At 52.0% G+C, this 15,358-nt stretch overlaps 1 protein-coding gene across 6 annotated transcripts in view; it reads left to right on the forward strand.

The window, feature by feature from the left end:
* Positions 1 to 12,734, forward strand: part of TK2 (thymidine kinase 2) — a 50,143-nt gene extending 37,409 nt beyond the window's left edge. For 3 of the 6 annotated variants that reach the window (XM_079906857.1, XM_079906854.1, XM_079906856.1), the window contains exons 7-10: positions 2,650 to 2,738; positions 3,313 to 3,392; positions 5,989 to 6,069; positions 7,197 to 11,381. In XM_079906857.1, the coding sequence (XP_079762983.1) occupies positions 2,650 to 2,738; positions 3,313 to 3,392; positions 5,989 to 6,069; positions 7,197 to 7,295 (349 nt within the window). In that variant the 3' untranslated portion in view covers positions 7,296 to 11,381. Of the gene's footprint in view, positions 1 to 2,649; positions 2,739 to 3,312; positions 3,393 to 3,478; positions 3,606 to 5,988; positions 6,070 to 6,452; positions 6,522 to 7,196; positions 11,382 to 12,671 lie in introns of those variants that run through there. The other 3 variants (XR_013825232.1, XR_013825233.1, XM_079906855.1) reach the window with 3 other exon arrangements.
* The last annotated feature ends 2,624 nt before the right edge of the window (positions 12,735 to 15,358 follow it).

Consider the following 15,358-nt stretch of genomic DNA (forward strand, 5'->3'; position numbering starts at 1 on the left):
CCCCGGAGCCGTCTAGAGGACCTCTAAGGAGAGCATCGGGAAGGGAGGACCTGCTTCCTCCCGGGTTTGCCTGGGCCAGGTGAGAATGGGAGGTTCCTGAGCCACCCAGGAGGTGTCCTAAGACCACCTGGGGCCGATTTCCAGCAGAGCAGCGGCTCTCAGGCCCCAACACTTTTTGTGGTGTCAGCTGGTTTGGTTTTAGTTAACACTGTGCTACCTATGTCCTGAATTGTGACTCAGTTCGGTGGCCACAGCTAAGGGTATCCTCCCAGCTCTGGGATTTGACAGAACCTCCCTTGAGCCTTACAGACACCGGTGAAGTCCTCTGGGGCAGTCTCACACCAGCTGTCCAGCGTTCATGACGTGGGAGGCTATTGGGCAACTTTCCCTCCATGTGTGCTGCTCACTGGCCCTCACCCTTGAGTTGCCAGTCTGTGCTGTGTGCCCAGGCTGCGTGTTCGGTGGAGCGAGTGGGGCTGATCAGCAGCTTCTTTTTGGCAAATCCTCATTCCCTCGGAGTCAGCTTTGTTCCAGAGAAGGAAAACATGTCAAGAAGAGTGGTTTGGTGTCTGAATATCAAATACTCTCAGCTGCAGCTAACTGCAGCCCAGCTCAAAGTAGCCTGAACACTGAGGTTGTCACGGGCTGTCTTAACAGCAGGCTTTGGTGTTGGTTTCATTCGGTGGCCCTAGTGCTGTTTCTCTCTGTTTTCCTACTGTCTTGTTTGTGTCCTCAATATGAGTCCCTCTTGGTGACACAACGCCTGTGGCAGAACCGGGCTTCTCATTGCTGGCCAGAGGGTGGATGTCTTGCCAGTGGCTCTCCTCTAAGCATGAGGAGCAAACCTCCCTCATGTCTCACTGGTCAGGTTGGGCCCTTTGGCCTGGGCTGATCAACTCAGCCTGGCCAGCGGAGAGGACGTCCCTCAGACCAGTTGGTTTGCTCTGAAGCTTGGGCTGCGGTCAGGTTTCCCTGAACACTCAGGCCTGTGGGATGGACCCTGAATAGACCATGGGCTACTTTTAAGGAGGTAGGAGGAAAGAATTGGGGGATGGGCAACCATATGAGCTGTGATCGCAAAGTTGTTACCTTTAGTATCTGAATTTTGGTCCCTTCTGCAATGTCCTGGGACTTCCTCCCTCTCCCCTCCCCTACAAAGCCTCCCCGACTTATTCGTGGGGGCGGGTGCTGGTCCTCACACGTTAGTCTGCTCTGGTCTCCCTGCTGAAGTCTGATGCCTGAGACCCCTCAAGGCGCCGACAACTGCCCGTCTGCCCCTGCTGTTCTCCCGGGCACCCTGCATTTTCCTGCTGCTCTGCCAGGCACAGCTCTTCTGCGCTGAGGGCGTCTGGTGGTCTCAGGGACTAGGGGAGGATGTCCCCTTCCAGTCTGTGCCCCGCCCCATCGTTTGGGCCCCCAGGCAGGGCTGCTTGAGCTTGTCATCTTCAGAGCGCCTTCCTCCACGCCCATCCTGCCCCCTCACCCAGGTGGGAGTCAGTTCACCACCCGTGGCGGGGGCAGCTGCAAACCACCCACTCCACTGGCCTCTTTTCCCCGCCTTCCCTTCTTTAGTCAGCAGTCAGAAGACCCCCAGCTGCACACAGCTCAGGCACCTTCACTCGCCCGTAGCCCGCCTTGCCAAACCCAGTTCTGAGTGGATCCAAGATGATATTCAAGACGGGTGGAGGATGTTGAAAGGAATTCCTCTCCTGGGCCTTTGAGGGTCACCCCACAGCTGCCTGGTTTGTTTCCTCCAGCTGCTGCCCCTCCTCCCGCTCTTCCCTGCTCATTTCCTCAAGGGCAGAGGACAGACGCCAGGTCTCTCTCACTTGTGGGCTGCTTCTTCCTTTCTTTCTTTTTCAGTTATTACTTAAAATATGTAGTAATTTCCCCCCCACCCCCGCCCCGAATTGAAAACTAGTATGTTGTTAAATTTTGGAAAATACAGAAAGAGATAAAGAAAAAAATGTCTCCCATAATCCTACAGTTCAGAGGAAAGCACTGTTAACCTTTTGGTGGTTTTCTTTCCAGTTTCCTTTCAAAATGTGTGGATGAATACTCTTGAAAGTATGGTTGGGTCGTGATATATGCACAGTTTTATATCCTCCTGTTTTCACTGAATAATGAGAATTTGATTGTGAGCATTTCCCACGTCATTAAATATTATTTTATAGCATCGTCTTTCAGTTGCTGTGTGGTTTTCTGTTAGATAGATGTACCATGATTTAGTTTTTCATTATTTTTTAAATAGTGCTACGGAGGGCATCCACGATTGTTTCCACAAAATAAATTTCTAGAGGTGAAACGGGTTTGCTGTTCCACCTCCCAGCCTGAGCGCTGTCCGTGTTCTCAGGGGACAGGCTTCACAGCCCCTTCCTTGGTTTGGAGTTCAAATCCCAAATGAATTCTCCCCTCGGGCAGTGCCAAGATACTCGCTGCATTATACCATCGACCGTCCCTGGGCAGCGGGAGGTCGGGAGGTTTCGGGTCCTTGTCATCACTACCCGCTCAGTATCACGTGATTACACTATGTCATGGTTCCCTTGGCAGTGCCCTTTCAATAAAGGCAGTGCCCAGATGTTTTGGGGGAACGGCACAGCCCAGGAACTTTCTCATGGGGTAATAAAACCCTTATAACTCTCGTTCCAGTGGGAAGATGCCTGAAGTGGACTATGTGGTCCTGTCGGAATGGTTTGACTGGATTGTGAAGAACATCGACGTGTCCATTGACTTGATAGGTGAGACAGTCCCTCTCTGGCCTCCCTCCCCTGGGCCCAGTGGGGAGGTGGTTGGCTGGGCCTCAAGCAGCAGGGGTGGTGGGCAGGGCCCTCACCATAAGCAATTCTTCCCCTGCTTTGACTCAGCCTTCTCCCAAAGGGCAGATAGAATCTGGGGCTTTTGGTCCCTCCTGGAGAAGCACCCTGGCCAGTTCCTCAAACTGCTTTCCCCTCGGTCCCTTGTGATATGATGGGTTTTTTCTAGTTTGTAAAGGAGGGAGGAGGGACAGAACCTGGACCGTTACTGAGACGGGCCGGGTGCCAGGCCCTGTGCTAAGCTCTGGCAATGTACGGAACCTGTTCAGCTTCACAGTGACCCTGTGGGGCTGGTGATGTGGAAAGAGAATGAAAGTCAGGATGAGGGTCAAGAAGCCTGTTTGGCCACACAGCTGGTCTGCCTCTCCTGCTCAGGGCTGCTGGTAGATGTTTCTCTCCACGCCTTGCCCACACGCCTTCCTTCCCCCTACCCCTCACTTTCACTTCCAAGCCATGAACAGAGTAATTAAAGCCACATATATGTTTTTTAAAATCTTAGTTTATCTCCAGACCACTCCTGAGACCTGTTACCAGAGGCTAAAGATGAGGTGCAGGGAAGAGGAGAAGGTCATTCCACTGGTAAGAGCCCCTTTAACCTGGGGAAAGGTGCAACTTCATCCCGTCCTGGCCCCACCCTCTGTGAGATCATTGTGCTGTTGTTTCAGGGAGAGAAACAGGAACTGAGCACGTTGGAGGGTGAACTCTGACTTCCTCTGAGCTGGAGACCCTGTGCGGTGTCCAGGTCTGCTTCACTTCCTGTGGCCCCAGACTCAGTGGTGGGCACCCCCGGGGCTCAGAGGCGTCCCTTCTCCTGTTCCCACCCAGGTGTCCCCAGGACTTGTTTGGTCCACCTCCTGAAAATTGCCTGCCTTTGTGCCGTCCCCTGGATCCTCGCTAGGACGTGCCCACTTGCTCGCTGTTGCAGTGCCAGTGCTTGGCACAGTGCCTGGCTGGGAGGTGAAACTCACTAGTGTCTGCTCAGTGCCTCACCCTTCTGGGTTCTGGCTCAGGGCCACATCAGCTCTAGTCAGGGCTGTCTAACAGGCTTGGACTGCTCTCCTTGCCCTGGTCTCTCACTATCCGCATCCCCCTCAGAAATCCATCCTCCACACTGCTGCTTGGGTGATGTTCCCAGTACAGAACACCACGCATGCAATCCCCTAACCCCGCCCTCTTCAGTGCCTCACCACTGTCTAGGATAAAGTCCCCACTTGTAGCATGCCATCCGAGATCCTGCATGATTGGCTTCATCCCCTTCCACTCCCTGCCTTTCATGCTCTGGCCATAAAGAGCTAGTTGTGGCTACACATGCTCTCTCTCTCTCTCTCTTCTCCCCCCTCCCCCTCCCCTCTCCCCCCTCCCCCTCCCCTCTCCCCCCTCCCCCCTCCCCCCTCCCCCCTCCCCCCTCCCCCCTCCCCCCTCCCCCCTCCCCCCTCCCCCCTCCCCCCTCCCCCCTCCCCCTCCCCTCTCCCCTCTCCCCTCTCCCCTCTCCCCTCTCCCCTCTCCCCTCTCCCCCCTCCCCCCCTCCCCCTCCCCTCTCCCCTCTCCCCTCTCCCCCCTCCCCCCTCCCCCCTCCCCTCTCCCCTCTCCCCTCTCCCCTCTCCCCTCTCCCTTCTCCCCTTTCCCCTCTCCCTTTCCCCTTTCCGCCTCCCTTCTCCCCCCTCCCCTTTCCCCCTCCCCTCTCCCCTCTCCCCTCTCCCCTCTCCCCTCTCCCCCCTCACCTTTCCCCTTTCCCCTCTCCCCACTCCCGCTCCCCCCACCCCTCACCAGGGAGTTACACAAATGTACCTTTGCCATAGTGGTTTCTTTTGCCTCAGGTGTCACCTCCTCCAAGAAGCTTTCTCTGACCTTCCCTCTACTGTGGTCCCCCAGCCTCTGTGCTTATTATGATCACAGCCATTAGGACAAATATTCTGAAACTATTTCTTTATGTGTTTGCTCCCCATCCCTCAGAAAACTACCATGAACTTTTTAAGATTAGATCTTATTCCCTCTGCGTCCCTAGAATGTGTCCCAGGCCTTGGCACCTAGGGGTTGCTCAGTTAATATTGATCGGAATGCCCCATGTGAATGCCACTGGAAGTACACAGACAGAGGCTGGGCAAGCATTTACTGGGATATCATGGGGGTCTGAGCCCAGGATGGGCTGGACTGGGGTCCTAGAAGGCCAGTCCAGCTCCTGAGGCCCACCCAGCCTTGTTTGCCCCCGGCACCAGCAAGGTGGATTCCAGCCATGAAGGCCCAGGCCTCGTTCTGCGCAGCTGCTTTGAAATCTGGAGACAGGAGTGATTAGAGGAAGGGTGAAGTGGGGCGGGGCTGGACCAAGCTGGGATGGGGCACGGCAGCTCTGTGCGGTGACCCAGACGTTTGGAAGAAGTGACAAATCTGGAGTCTGTCCAAGTCATTGTCGAGGACATTGTCTTAATGGTTTTGACAAGGCCTCCAGGACAAGTCTGTTGTTGCCAAGGGAGAACTTGGTGGTGGATAAAGAGGCAGCAGTGTGGTTTACCCGAGAGCCTCAGGGCTGGGAGTAAATTGCTGCTTGAGGAGGTGTTTGCCTGTGGCCGAGAGCACCGGGGCCTGCTTGTGGGAGAGTGCCGTCCAGTCCTACCGGTTGCGCAGGCATGGATGCCCTAGGGGTGGGTCTGGGCCTCTTCTCCCTTGCGTTTCACCTTGTCCTCCTTCTGAAGTTTGCCCTTAAGCTTTCAAGGATCAATAGGTTACAAGTTGTCTGTTGGAGTGAGAGCAGCCAAGTGGGGCTCCTGGGCCAGTGAGGGTCATAGTCCTCTTGGTGGGAAGGACGGAGGGAGGGTTCAGAGGCTTCCCAGGCCCCTGTGAAGAAACAGAGGCCCTGCTGATGGAGAAGTGGCAGGAAACGAGAGCAGCCAGGTGGGAGGATATGTCCAAAGCGCCAGAGGAGCAGAGTGCGCTGGAGGGATGGGCAGGTGGCCAGAGGGATGCTTCTGCCTGTTGCGACACCTGGGCTGGCTGACAGAGTGCTTGGCCACGTTTCTCATTGTCCACCTGAGCCAGGTTGGCTGTTGTGGGTCCTTAGTCCAAGCCACTGCCCTGTGGTCATTGCCATTCACCTAACCTGCCCCTGATACCCCTGGAGGGGAGAGGTCTTCTCCCTGTGTGCTCCCCACAGCCCTTGCCTTTTTACCCCCTCCGGCAGGAATACCTGGATGCTATTCACCACCTGTACGAGGAGTGGCTCATCAAAGGGAGCCTTTTCCCCGTGGCGGCCCCTGTTCTGGTAAGCCCCCCTAACAGGGCAGGAGACTTTTCTAGAAGGAGGAGCGACTCGGGGGATGTCGGCCACTCTGCAGCTGGAGAATTTGAAAGAAGGAAGCGGGGAGGGTGGAAGGGACTCTGTCTCACAGTCCCCATTCTGGACTGAGCCTTAGTGAGCTGGACAGACCTGAGAGAAGGTGACCTGTCCCAGTGTCATTACGCCGGTGGCACAGTAGCATCTCAGTTATCCAGCATTGTCAGCAAAGGAGAGTTCCAGATGGCTGGAGCCCCTGGACCTGGGTTTTGGCCTTAACCGCTTGGGGTGGTGGTCTTTCTGACATGCCCGTCCCTTCTCCGGCGGGTGGCAGGCCCAAAGCCTCATTGCACCTTTTCTTGGTGACCCAGGGCATCTGAAGGAACGTCAGTTGCTGTTCTGGTCTGTCACACAATGATGCCCCCTTAGGAGGTGCTGAGGTGTGTAGGACTGTTTGCCCCAGACTACTAATGCCTTTGAATTCCCCTGTTTGCTTTTTACCCTCCTTTCTCCTGCTGGCACTCACCATTTCTAACTGTGTTGATGCTTCTGCCCCATCAGTGTTTCCCCACTTCCTTGTCCCCTCGTTTTCTGATTTGCTGCTGCCAACTTTCTTTAGGCAGGCCGTTGGGTCCCTCGGACTGTTAGGAACGTGTGTACAGTGTGGGATCTGAGGGAGGGCCTTGCACAAACTTGTGTGCATGGCCTTGGAGACATCTGTCTGAGCTGCTCAAACACTGTACTCATGGCTCTTGCAGGCAGTGAGGTTGCTGGAAAGTGAGATATTACTGTACTGGATTTTTAAAGAAAATTTATTTTTTTCCCCTCATTATAGAAAAATGGTTGATATCGAATGATGATAAAAAAATCATTCATGAGCTTGCCGCAGGGACAACTATCGTGGATTCTTAAGTGAAAATATAGTTGAGAATGTGGATTGACCTAGAAACGGGAGCTGTTTGGCCCTAACCTTCCCTTTTCTCTGCCTGTGACCTTGGGCTTCCCTGCCTCTCCCTGCCTCATCCTGCCTGCCCCTGTCTCTCTCTCTTCATCAGTGAAGGGAGGATGATGTTGAGGTCAGGGGCAGCCCTGTGACCTGTGTGTTTAATTTCCAGGTGATTGAGGCTGACCACGACATGGAGAAAATGTTAGAACTCTTTGAACAAAACCGGCACCGAATACTAATTCCAGAGGATCGGAAGCTTGGTCCATAGGACGGGGAAGATCATGCCAGAGAAATGCCCGCTGCTGCCAAGTTTGCTCTCACGAGCAGTTTGGAACAATCCACTCACGAGAGGGCTTTCTATCTGGGCACATTTGTCTTCCTGATGGTCTTCTCTCCTTTGCCAGTGTCTTTATCCTGGGATTCTGGCCCTCGTGGGTAAATGACATGATGGGACCAATGGGTTTGTCGTGGCCCTTTGGTGTCGCAGCCTTGCATTCCCCCGGTGCTTCTCCCGGTGGTTTCCCACCTCTGAATCCCTCTAAATTAGGGAAGAGCCACCTGACTGACCCTGGGCTCATGGTCTCTAGCCCTTCAGACCATCCTCGAGGGCGAGGTAGTGGTCTTACATCCCAGGGGAGGAAGTTGAAGCTCAGACTGGCTAAGGGACTCCCCGGGGTCACACAGCCAGTGACAGTGGAGTCAGCACCATTCAGACTTCTGGTGACTCCCAAACGATCAATCTCTTGCCCCAGGCTGCCTCATCCCAAGAGCCCTGCCTTCCCTGCTGGAGAGCCCCACACGTGTGTGGGAGTGTGTGTGTGTGTGGGGGGGGGGTAGCGGGGGCAGCGGTGCGTGCAGCCAGCATCTTCATTTTCTCCTTATTTGAGCAGCTCCTGAGGACAGTTAGCATTTCTAGACTCTCACAAAATTGTGTGGTATTTGGCTGGAGCCCAGCGTTCAGTGGTTCACTAGCGTGAGGCTGATGTGGTACTTACCACCTCATCATCGGGACTTCCCTGTCCTTAGGAGAATCGTGGTTTGGCTCCTGAATGGTGCTCGGTCTCCTTGGTGACGGAGGTCCTGCTTGAGCTGCTGCCGATTCCCCGGCAGGGCAATGGCCTATGGCGCCAGGCTGGTGTGCCCAGTGCTGTTCTGGGCAAGGGGCTGCCAGCCTGGCTTCTGAGGCTCCCTTCCTCCATAGTGGCCTTGTGTGAGGAGCTTCACCCTTGGAATTCCTGGGAGTTTGTGGCCCAGGGGAGAGATACAGTGGCCTTACGTCTTTTTGAAATGTTTTTCCATCCAAAGGGACACCATGGGCCCTAGGGCATGAACCATCTTTATTAGTTCAGAGAATATCTAAGCTCCGCTCAGCTGTAACAATGCACTGAAGGCACGGCTGTCTCCTGAGTCAAGTAGGAAGCAAGAGAAAGGAGGAACATTCTCTTTGGGGACAGTCTGGGCAGGAAAGTTGGGGCTGGCAAGCAAAGGCTCTTGGAGCACTGGAGCTCCTGAATTTTGGAGGTGGGTGGAGAGAGCTTCCAGAAGGCTGTTGCAGACACGGGGAAGGATTGATTATGAACTTGGGGAAACAGGCCTTGGCCTCTCCCGAGTGGTGGTTGGTGTACCTGAAGGTTGGAAGGCCTCATCCCAGCCTCTGTGTGAGTGTGGCACCTGTGCATGCAGTTCTCTGACACTACATAGGTGACAGGTGCCCCGGGTGGCCTGGGCCCAGAGGCAGCGCTAGGAGGGCAGCACTCTGGCTTCCAGCCCTTTCTGGCTGGACTGACTCCTGGGCCGTGTGCACAGGGTGAGGGCGGCAGTCCGGTGGGGATGTGTCTCTCAGCCCAGATGTTGGTGATGGACCAGAAACCTGGGGGAGGCAGCGCCTCTGCTTCCAGGCATCTGGACATGCCAGGACCATCTTTGGGCCTTTGCAAACAGTCCAATTTCCCCTCAATTTGAGCATCTGTTTTGGGGGAAATGTGATTTAAAAAAAACAAAATCTTGCTCTGTGATAGCCAATAAACCCTTCACTTAAAACCTGGTGACAATTCTGGAGCGCTTCCTGCGCCAGCGATTTAGGCCCCTGCAGCGTCCTCGTACCAGCAAGGTAATGTTTTAATTTTTAAACACTGTGTTCCTAACGGGATGTCCGGGTCCATAAGAGCTCTCTGTCCTCCCACCCCGGCACCTTGGAGAGGATGCTGTATGTACCCACAGTGGCTGGGGCCTGTCACAAAAATCTCCCAGCCCAGAGATGTCACAGGAAATGGCTAGAGCCCAGCCCACCAAGGGTTGCTCTCCCCCATGTGGCAGGCAGGGCTGGTGGTGGCAGGGATCACAGCAGTTATGAACACTGCTGAGAACCAGGGCAGGGAAAGGGCAGATGGCACGTGGTAGGCACGGGGCCCAGTTCCTCAAGCAGAGAGAGGCACTCCCCAGGGACTCCCAGGAACGGCTGTGAGGAGCGTGGCATGGCTTGGCAGGCCCTTGCTAAACGTGGGCCCTGGGAAGTGCTGTCACCCTGCTTGTTTTTCCCTTTCTTTTTCTCTTCCTGCCTCTTTTCTTCCTTTCCACCTGAGCCCCTCACCTAGCTGAGAAGCCCCCCTGCCTGAGAAATGCATCAGTCAGAGACCCTTCCTGGGGCTCCCGCAGGCTCCCACCATCTGACCTGAGGAAGGAAGGATTGAGGTATTTATTGCTGTGAGAGCAGGTAGGAGATGTTTCCAAAACCTGTCTACCCCTGGGTGCTATGGAATCCGCATCACCCTCATTTTCCTAGAGCCTGGGGCCAGATGGGGGAGCGCACTTCAAATGCTCACACATCTGCGGAATGAGTAACCTCACCCCCTTGGCCTCTTCACCCTGAAGTTACAGTTATTAAAATAATTGACAAGCTCTTGGAGACGTCAGCCCTCCACTGTTGAGAATCTAATAACAATAATATTGTGCCCAATGTCTCTGGGCTTTGACAGTGGATTACTTATTTACCAGAGGCCCCAGGGTCACTGGCACACGCTTTCTTTTCCTAATTAACCCCAACCTTGTGGCTCCCCTAAGGCTGGGGTGAGCTCTGTGTTCCTCTAGTTTCTGTAAGATGGTGAACTTGGCAAAAGCTGTCGTTAAACAGAAGCTATAGGAGAAAGCCGAGCTTGTGGAATCAGAATGGGTATTGGCATTTACTGCTCTCTTCTTGAATTTCTGCAGTTTTTGGCTTTTCCTTCTCCAAGACTGGGGTCCGTGGAACACAAGTGTCCTGGGAGATAGGAATAGGTGCTCTGAGAAAAGAGGGTTCCGTAGTCCACAAAATTTGGGAAACACCACCTGGGTACTCTCTCTGAGATGCACAAGGTACATTAGCCTAGATAAAGTCAAGAAGTCCTGCAATAAAAACACCTTCTAAACTTTGTTTTAGCCAGGGACTCTCAAACTCACTTGACGGTAGGGCCTCCCATTTGGGGAGTATACATCAACAATCTCCAGATGGGCTAATGTTCCTTGGAACACACATTGGGAAGCACTGTTTTAGGGGGCCTGCAGCTGCTGCTGACTCCTGGTTCTGTGTCCGTTGGGATGCTCTAGCTCATGGTTCTCTAACTTCAGAGCATCTGAGTCCTCTGGTGGGCATGTTAAAACACAGACTGCAGGGCCTACCCCCAGAGTTTCTAATTCAGTAGATCTGGGATGGGTCTGAGAATTTGTTTTCTAATGACTTTCTAGGTGATGATGAGTCTGCTGGTCCAGGAACCACCGTTTGGGGACCACTTCTCTTAGCTTGATGTTTTCTAGAAGTGGACATCCAGGAGTTCCAAGAAAACTTGGCATGTTTTTGAGTGTTGTCACCCCTCGTGAGTGTTGGCTGTCTTACCTGTTGAATGGGAGCATTGCTCACTTCCTAGGGCGGTGAGGATAACCAGCCTGGCGTGTGGAAGGGGCCCAGAGCAGGACCAGTTGCTAAGTTTTAAATAAATATTACCTTTGGGGATCCAGATGTTGAAACATACTATAAAACTTCTATAATTGAAACAGTATGATACTGGTGCATGAATAGACAAGTAGACCAGTGGAATAGAATAGAGAGCCCGGAAATAGATCCAAGTACATGATAAAGGTGACATCTCAATGATTATTGGGGATAAAGATAGATTTTTAAATAAATGGTGCTGAGATGACTGAGTAGCCATTTGGAAAAAGATAAAAATAGATCCATATCTCACATCATACCCAAAAATAAATTCCAAGTGGTTAGGGATCTAAATGTAAAAAATGAAACCATGCAAGTATTAGAAGAATGAATTCTTCTTCTTTAAAACCTTGATGTAGGGAAAACTTTGTAACTCTAATTCAAAATCTAGGAACAATAAAAGATTGATAAATCTGACTAAAAAATGTGTATGACAAAACTCATTTGGAAACAAAGTCAAAAGGCAGTGGACAAAGTGGGAGAAAATATTCACAGTGTATATCACAAAGGGCTAATATTTGTGAAGAACTCTTAAAAATGGACAAAGAACCAAAACTCCAATAGAAGAATGAGAAAAATATCCAAACAGAAAATTTACAAAAAAGATAATAAAAATGGCCCTTAAAGATATGAAAAATACTCAAATTCACTCAATTAGAGAAATGCAGATGCTATGATCTAAATATTTGTGTCTCCCCCAAATTCATATGTTGAAAACCTAATGTCCAAGGTGATGGCATGAGGAGGTGGGACCTTTGCAGGGGGGTGATTAGGTCATGAGGGTGGACCCCTCATGAATGGGATTAGTGCTCTGATAAAAGAGACCTCGTAGAGCTCCCAAGCCCCTTCTACCATGTGAGGACACAGGGGGCAGTTGGCAGTCTGCATTCTGGAAGAGGGCCTTCACCAGAACCCAGCCATGCTGGCACCAGGATCTTGGACTTCCAGCCTCCAGAACCTTGAGATATAAATTTCTTTTGTTTGTAAGCCACCCAGTCTGTGGTATTTTGTTAACAGCAGCCCAAACAGACTAAGATAGCAAATAAAAGAACACTGAGATACTTACCAGACTGGCAAACACACGAACATACATATCAAAACATCCTGTTGTTGAGGCTGTGGGGAAACAGTCACTCTTACACGTTACTGGTGGGCATGCAAATGCGTTTACCCCTTCTGGAGGGAAATAGGATACCACCTGACACACTACATACATACTTACATCGCAATCCAGCAACCCCACTTCTAGGACATGAAGGTGTATATATGTACAAGGTTATTTATGGCAGCATTGTTTGTAATTGCAAAATAATTGAAAACAACCTAAATACCCATATACAAGAGAGTGGTTAAATAAACTATGGTACATCCACACAATGGAATAGTATACAGCTGTGAAGAAGAACGAGGAGGCTCTCTCTGTGAATGGATGTGATATGATTTCCAGGACACACTGTTAAGGGAAGAAAACAGTGTCCAAATGAGTATCTATAGTATGCTATAGGAAGTACAGGAAAGGCAACCCAGAAACTAAATAGATTGGTGGGAAAAGGCTGGAGAGAAGGGAAAAATGGGATCAGGGTTGCTGGGATGAGAGGGGAATACACTCCTGTGAATATATCATTTTGTATAACTCTAACCATAGTAATGTCTCACCCCCCAAATAAATAAATGGTTAAGGTGGAGTAGGATGTAGGGGGAACGGAAGATGGAATACAAACAGATGAATCACAAGTAACAACCACACTGAAGGTGCTGGGAAGAAAAGAACTCACTGAAGTAACCTTGGAAAACAGTGTCTTGATTGGATACGAGAAGAGTAAAGGTAAAAATTATTTTACATAAATGCTGAAAGATAGTTATTAGAAGTGTTTCTTGCAGGGATATGTTTAGCAATTCTGAAACTATACCAGAATCGACCAATATATTAGAATTGAACAAATAAGTAAATAGTCTGTAGATTATGAGAGCTGGGTTTCTCACTATTAGAGAATTTGAGTTTGGTGTTCTCTTATGGCTAGAGTGAGGTTAGACATTTTTGGCATGATGCCACCATAAAAAAAAAGATGCTGTATCTTCCCTCAATGCATCTTATCAAAGGATGTATGATGTCCATGCATCTTATTACTGGTGATATTTACCTGCTCATCCCTGGAATAAACTACTAGGATCTCTGGTTCCTTGTATTGGAGAGTGAGTGATGTTTAGAGCCCAAGATCTAAGTGCCAGGTGTAGTCATTGTTACTGGGTGTCTGCTTCTAAGCCCACTCTTGGGACAGAGTTAGGAGACATGTATGTGTACTAACCCACTCATACACACACATAGCTATATTTCTGTATCTAACTATAACTTAAAAACCATGAGTTCGTATTGATACCTCTGATTCTAATCCAACACCACAGAGTGAAAGTCATGATGGAACCTAGGTTTTAACAGGATCCTCTGGCAGCTGGATGGAGCTGACTGCAGGAGGATGAGGGCAGAGGCTGGGAGACCAGGAAGGGGGCTGGCATCCTCCCAGGATCTGAGTGACAGGCCTTGGTAGCTCAGTCGAGGGGCTCAGGCCTCTGTGGAAGGAGGAGGGACGTGGTCAGATTTGGTCCTTGTTGTGACAGCTATAGTTGGATGAAGGATGTGAGAGAAAGAGAAATCAAAAATGATTCCTGCCTTGGGCTCAGCTTTCAAGTAGATGGGGAACACTGCGGGGCAGGAACACGGGGAGAACAAAAGTTCTGTTGTGGTTTGGGACTGAGCATGCTTATTATGTTAATGATCAGAAAATAACGAATAAAAAATGGTCAGGGGCTGCAGGTCAGACCCAGGACTAGGTGCCCTGGTTGCCATGATTCCTAGGTCCGTACCCCCTCCCACCTCATCCCTTCTCCCGAGGCTCCTGACCCTCTCTGTCTCCAGCCCAGCCTGTTCCTGACGTTCTCCTTCCCCAGAATGGAGGCTTATGGCTAGGGTCTGCTCCGACCATCCCCGCCCCCCGGCCCCGCTTCACTGGCTCCAGACGCTGACAGCTTACCGGCCTGAGTGTCGACTGCTGTGTGCTGTGCTGAGTAATTGGCATGGGTGAGTGGGAGGAAGGATGGATGGACGGATGGATGACTGGCCAGTGCCTCTCTCTTCCCAGTGCAGAGTGCTTCCCGATGTGTCTTGAAAAGCCTGTGTAGGGCCTGGCCAATAGTCTGATTGGGAGGGAGGCAGGGCCAATGCCCCTTAAATCCTTCCCACCTGTGGTCCCCCTTGATGTAGGGACTGAAAATGGTGGGGTCATATGCTCAGCTCTGGGGACAGCAAAGCAGGCGCCAACGTTTATTAAGCATCTGCTGTATGCCCAGAAGGGGCCTTTACCACCACCCTCAGAGGCAGGGGCCATCCTCCCCACTTCACAGATGCAAAGCCGAGGGACAGGCCCTGGGCAGGTGCCACCTGCCACCCCATAGAGAGGGTCTTGGCTTTCTCTTGGGGCCCTTATGAGGATTGCCCGTGTGTGTGTGTACGTTCCTGGACACACCCACTTGTGTGCAGGTGTGCATGCATGTGTGCATATGTGGGGGCAGGAGAGACTGGTGGAGGGGGCGCCCCCACTCCAGGCAGCCCAGATGATGGAGCCCCCAACCCTGGATGCAGAGCAGGTCATTGAGCTGACCCTGGGCTCCCAACTGTGGCCTTGCTCTCTGTCGACCTGAAGCTGGCTGAGAGAAGAGGGAGGCTGACAGAGGACCCTAAACAGATTAAGGGTATATTATACGTCTGGTTGTCTACACATCTCTCTTTTAATCTGCTCTGTGACAGGTGCCTTAAGGATGCTGAGGGAAACTGCTATTCAGAGATGCAGGGTGACTCTCCCAAGGTCACACACTGAGCTGGTATGTGAAGGGGACAGGAAGCCCCCCTGAGGTCAGCACTATGCACACCTCCCCTCATTAACTCTTCTTAGCCTCCTGTGAGGTAGATCTGACACCACACCCACTTTGAGACGAGGAAACATGGCTCAGAGAGGTGCAGTGAGTGGCCCAAAGTCACACAGTCTATAGGTGGCAGTGCTGGGACCTGAGACCAGCTGGGATTAGCAGGTTTGTCCCTGTGGCTGACAAGCTGTGGGTTTGGCTGCTGTCCCCACTGTGGTCCCAGATCCACCATCTCTCCAAGCGTCACCTTCCTGGCAGAAGAGCAATCGGCTTAGTCAGGTGTCTGCCCCTGTGCCACCCAGGGGTGACAATCTCAGCTGTTGCTCATGTGGCACCTGGCACCTCCAGCCCCTCCGGGGGGACGTAGTGAGCACTGGGGGGCTCTTGTACATGAGAGGGGGCCTGAGGAGAACTCCAGAACTGAGTGATTGTACCGTCTGGGCTGCCAC

The sequence above is a fragment of the Stenella coeruleoalba genome (genome assembly GCF_951394435.1).
Source record: "Stenella coeruleoalba genome assembly, chromosome: 20".
Classification (NCBI taxonomy): Eukaryota; Metazoa; Chordata; class Mammalia; order Artiodactyla; family Delphinidae; genus Stenella; species Stenella coeruleoalba.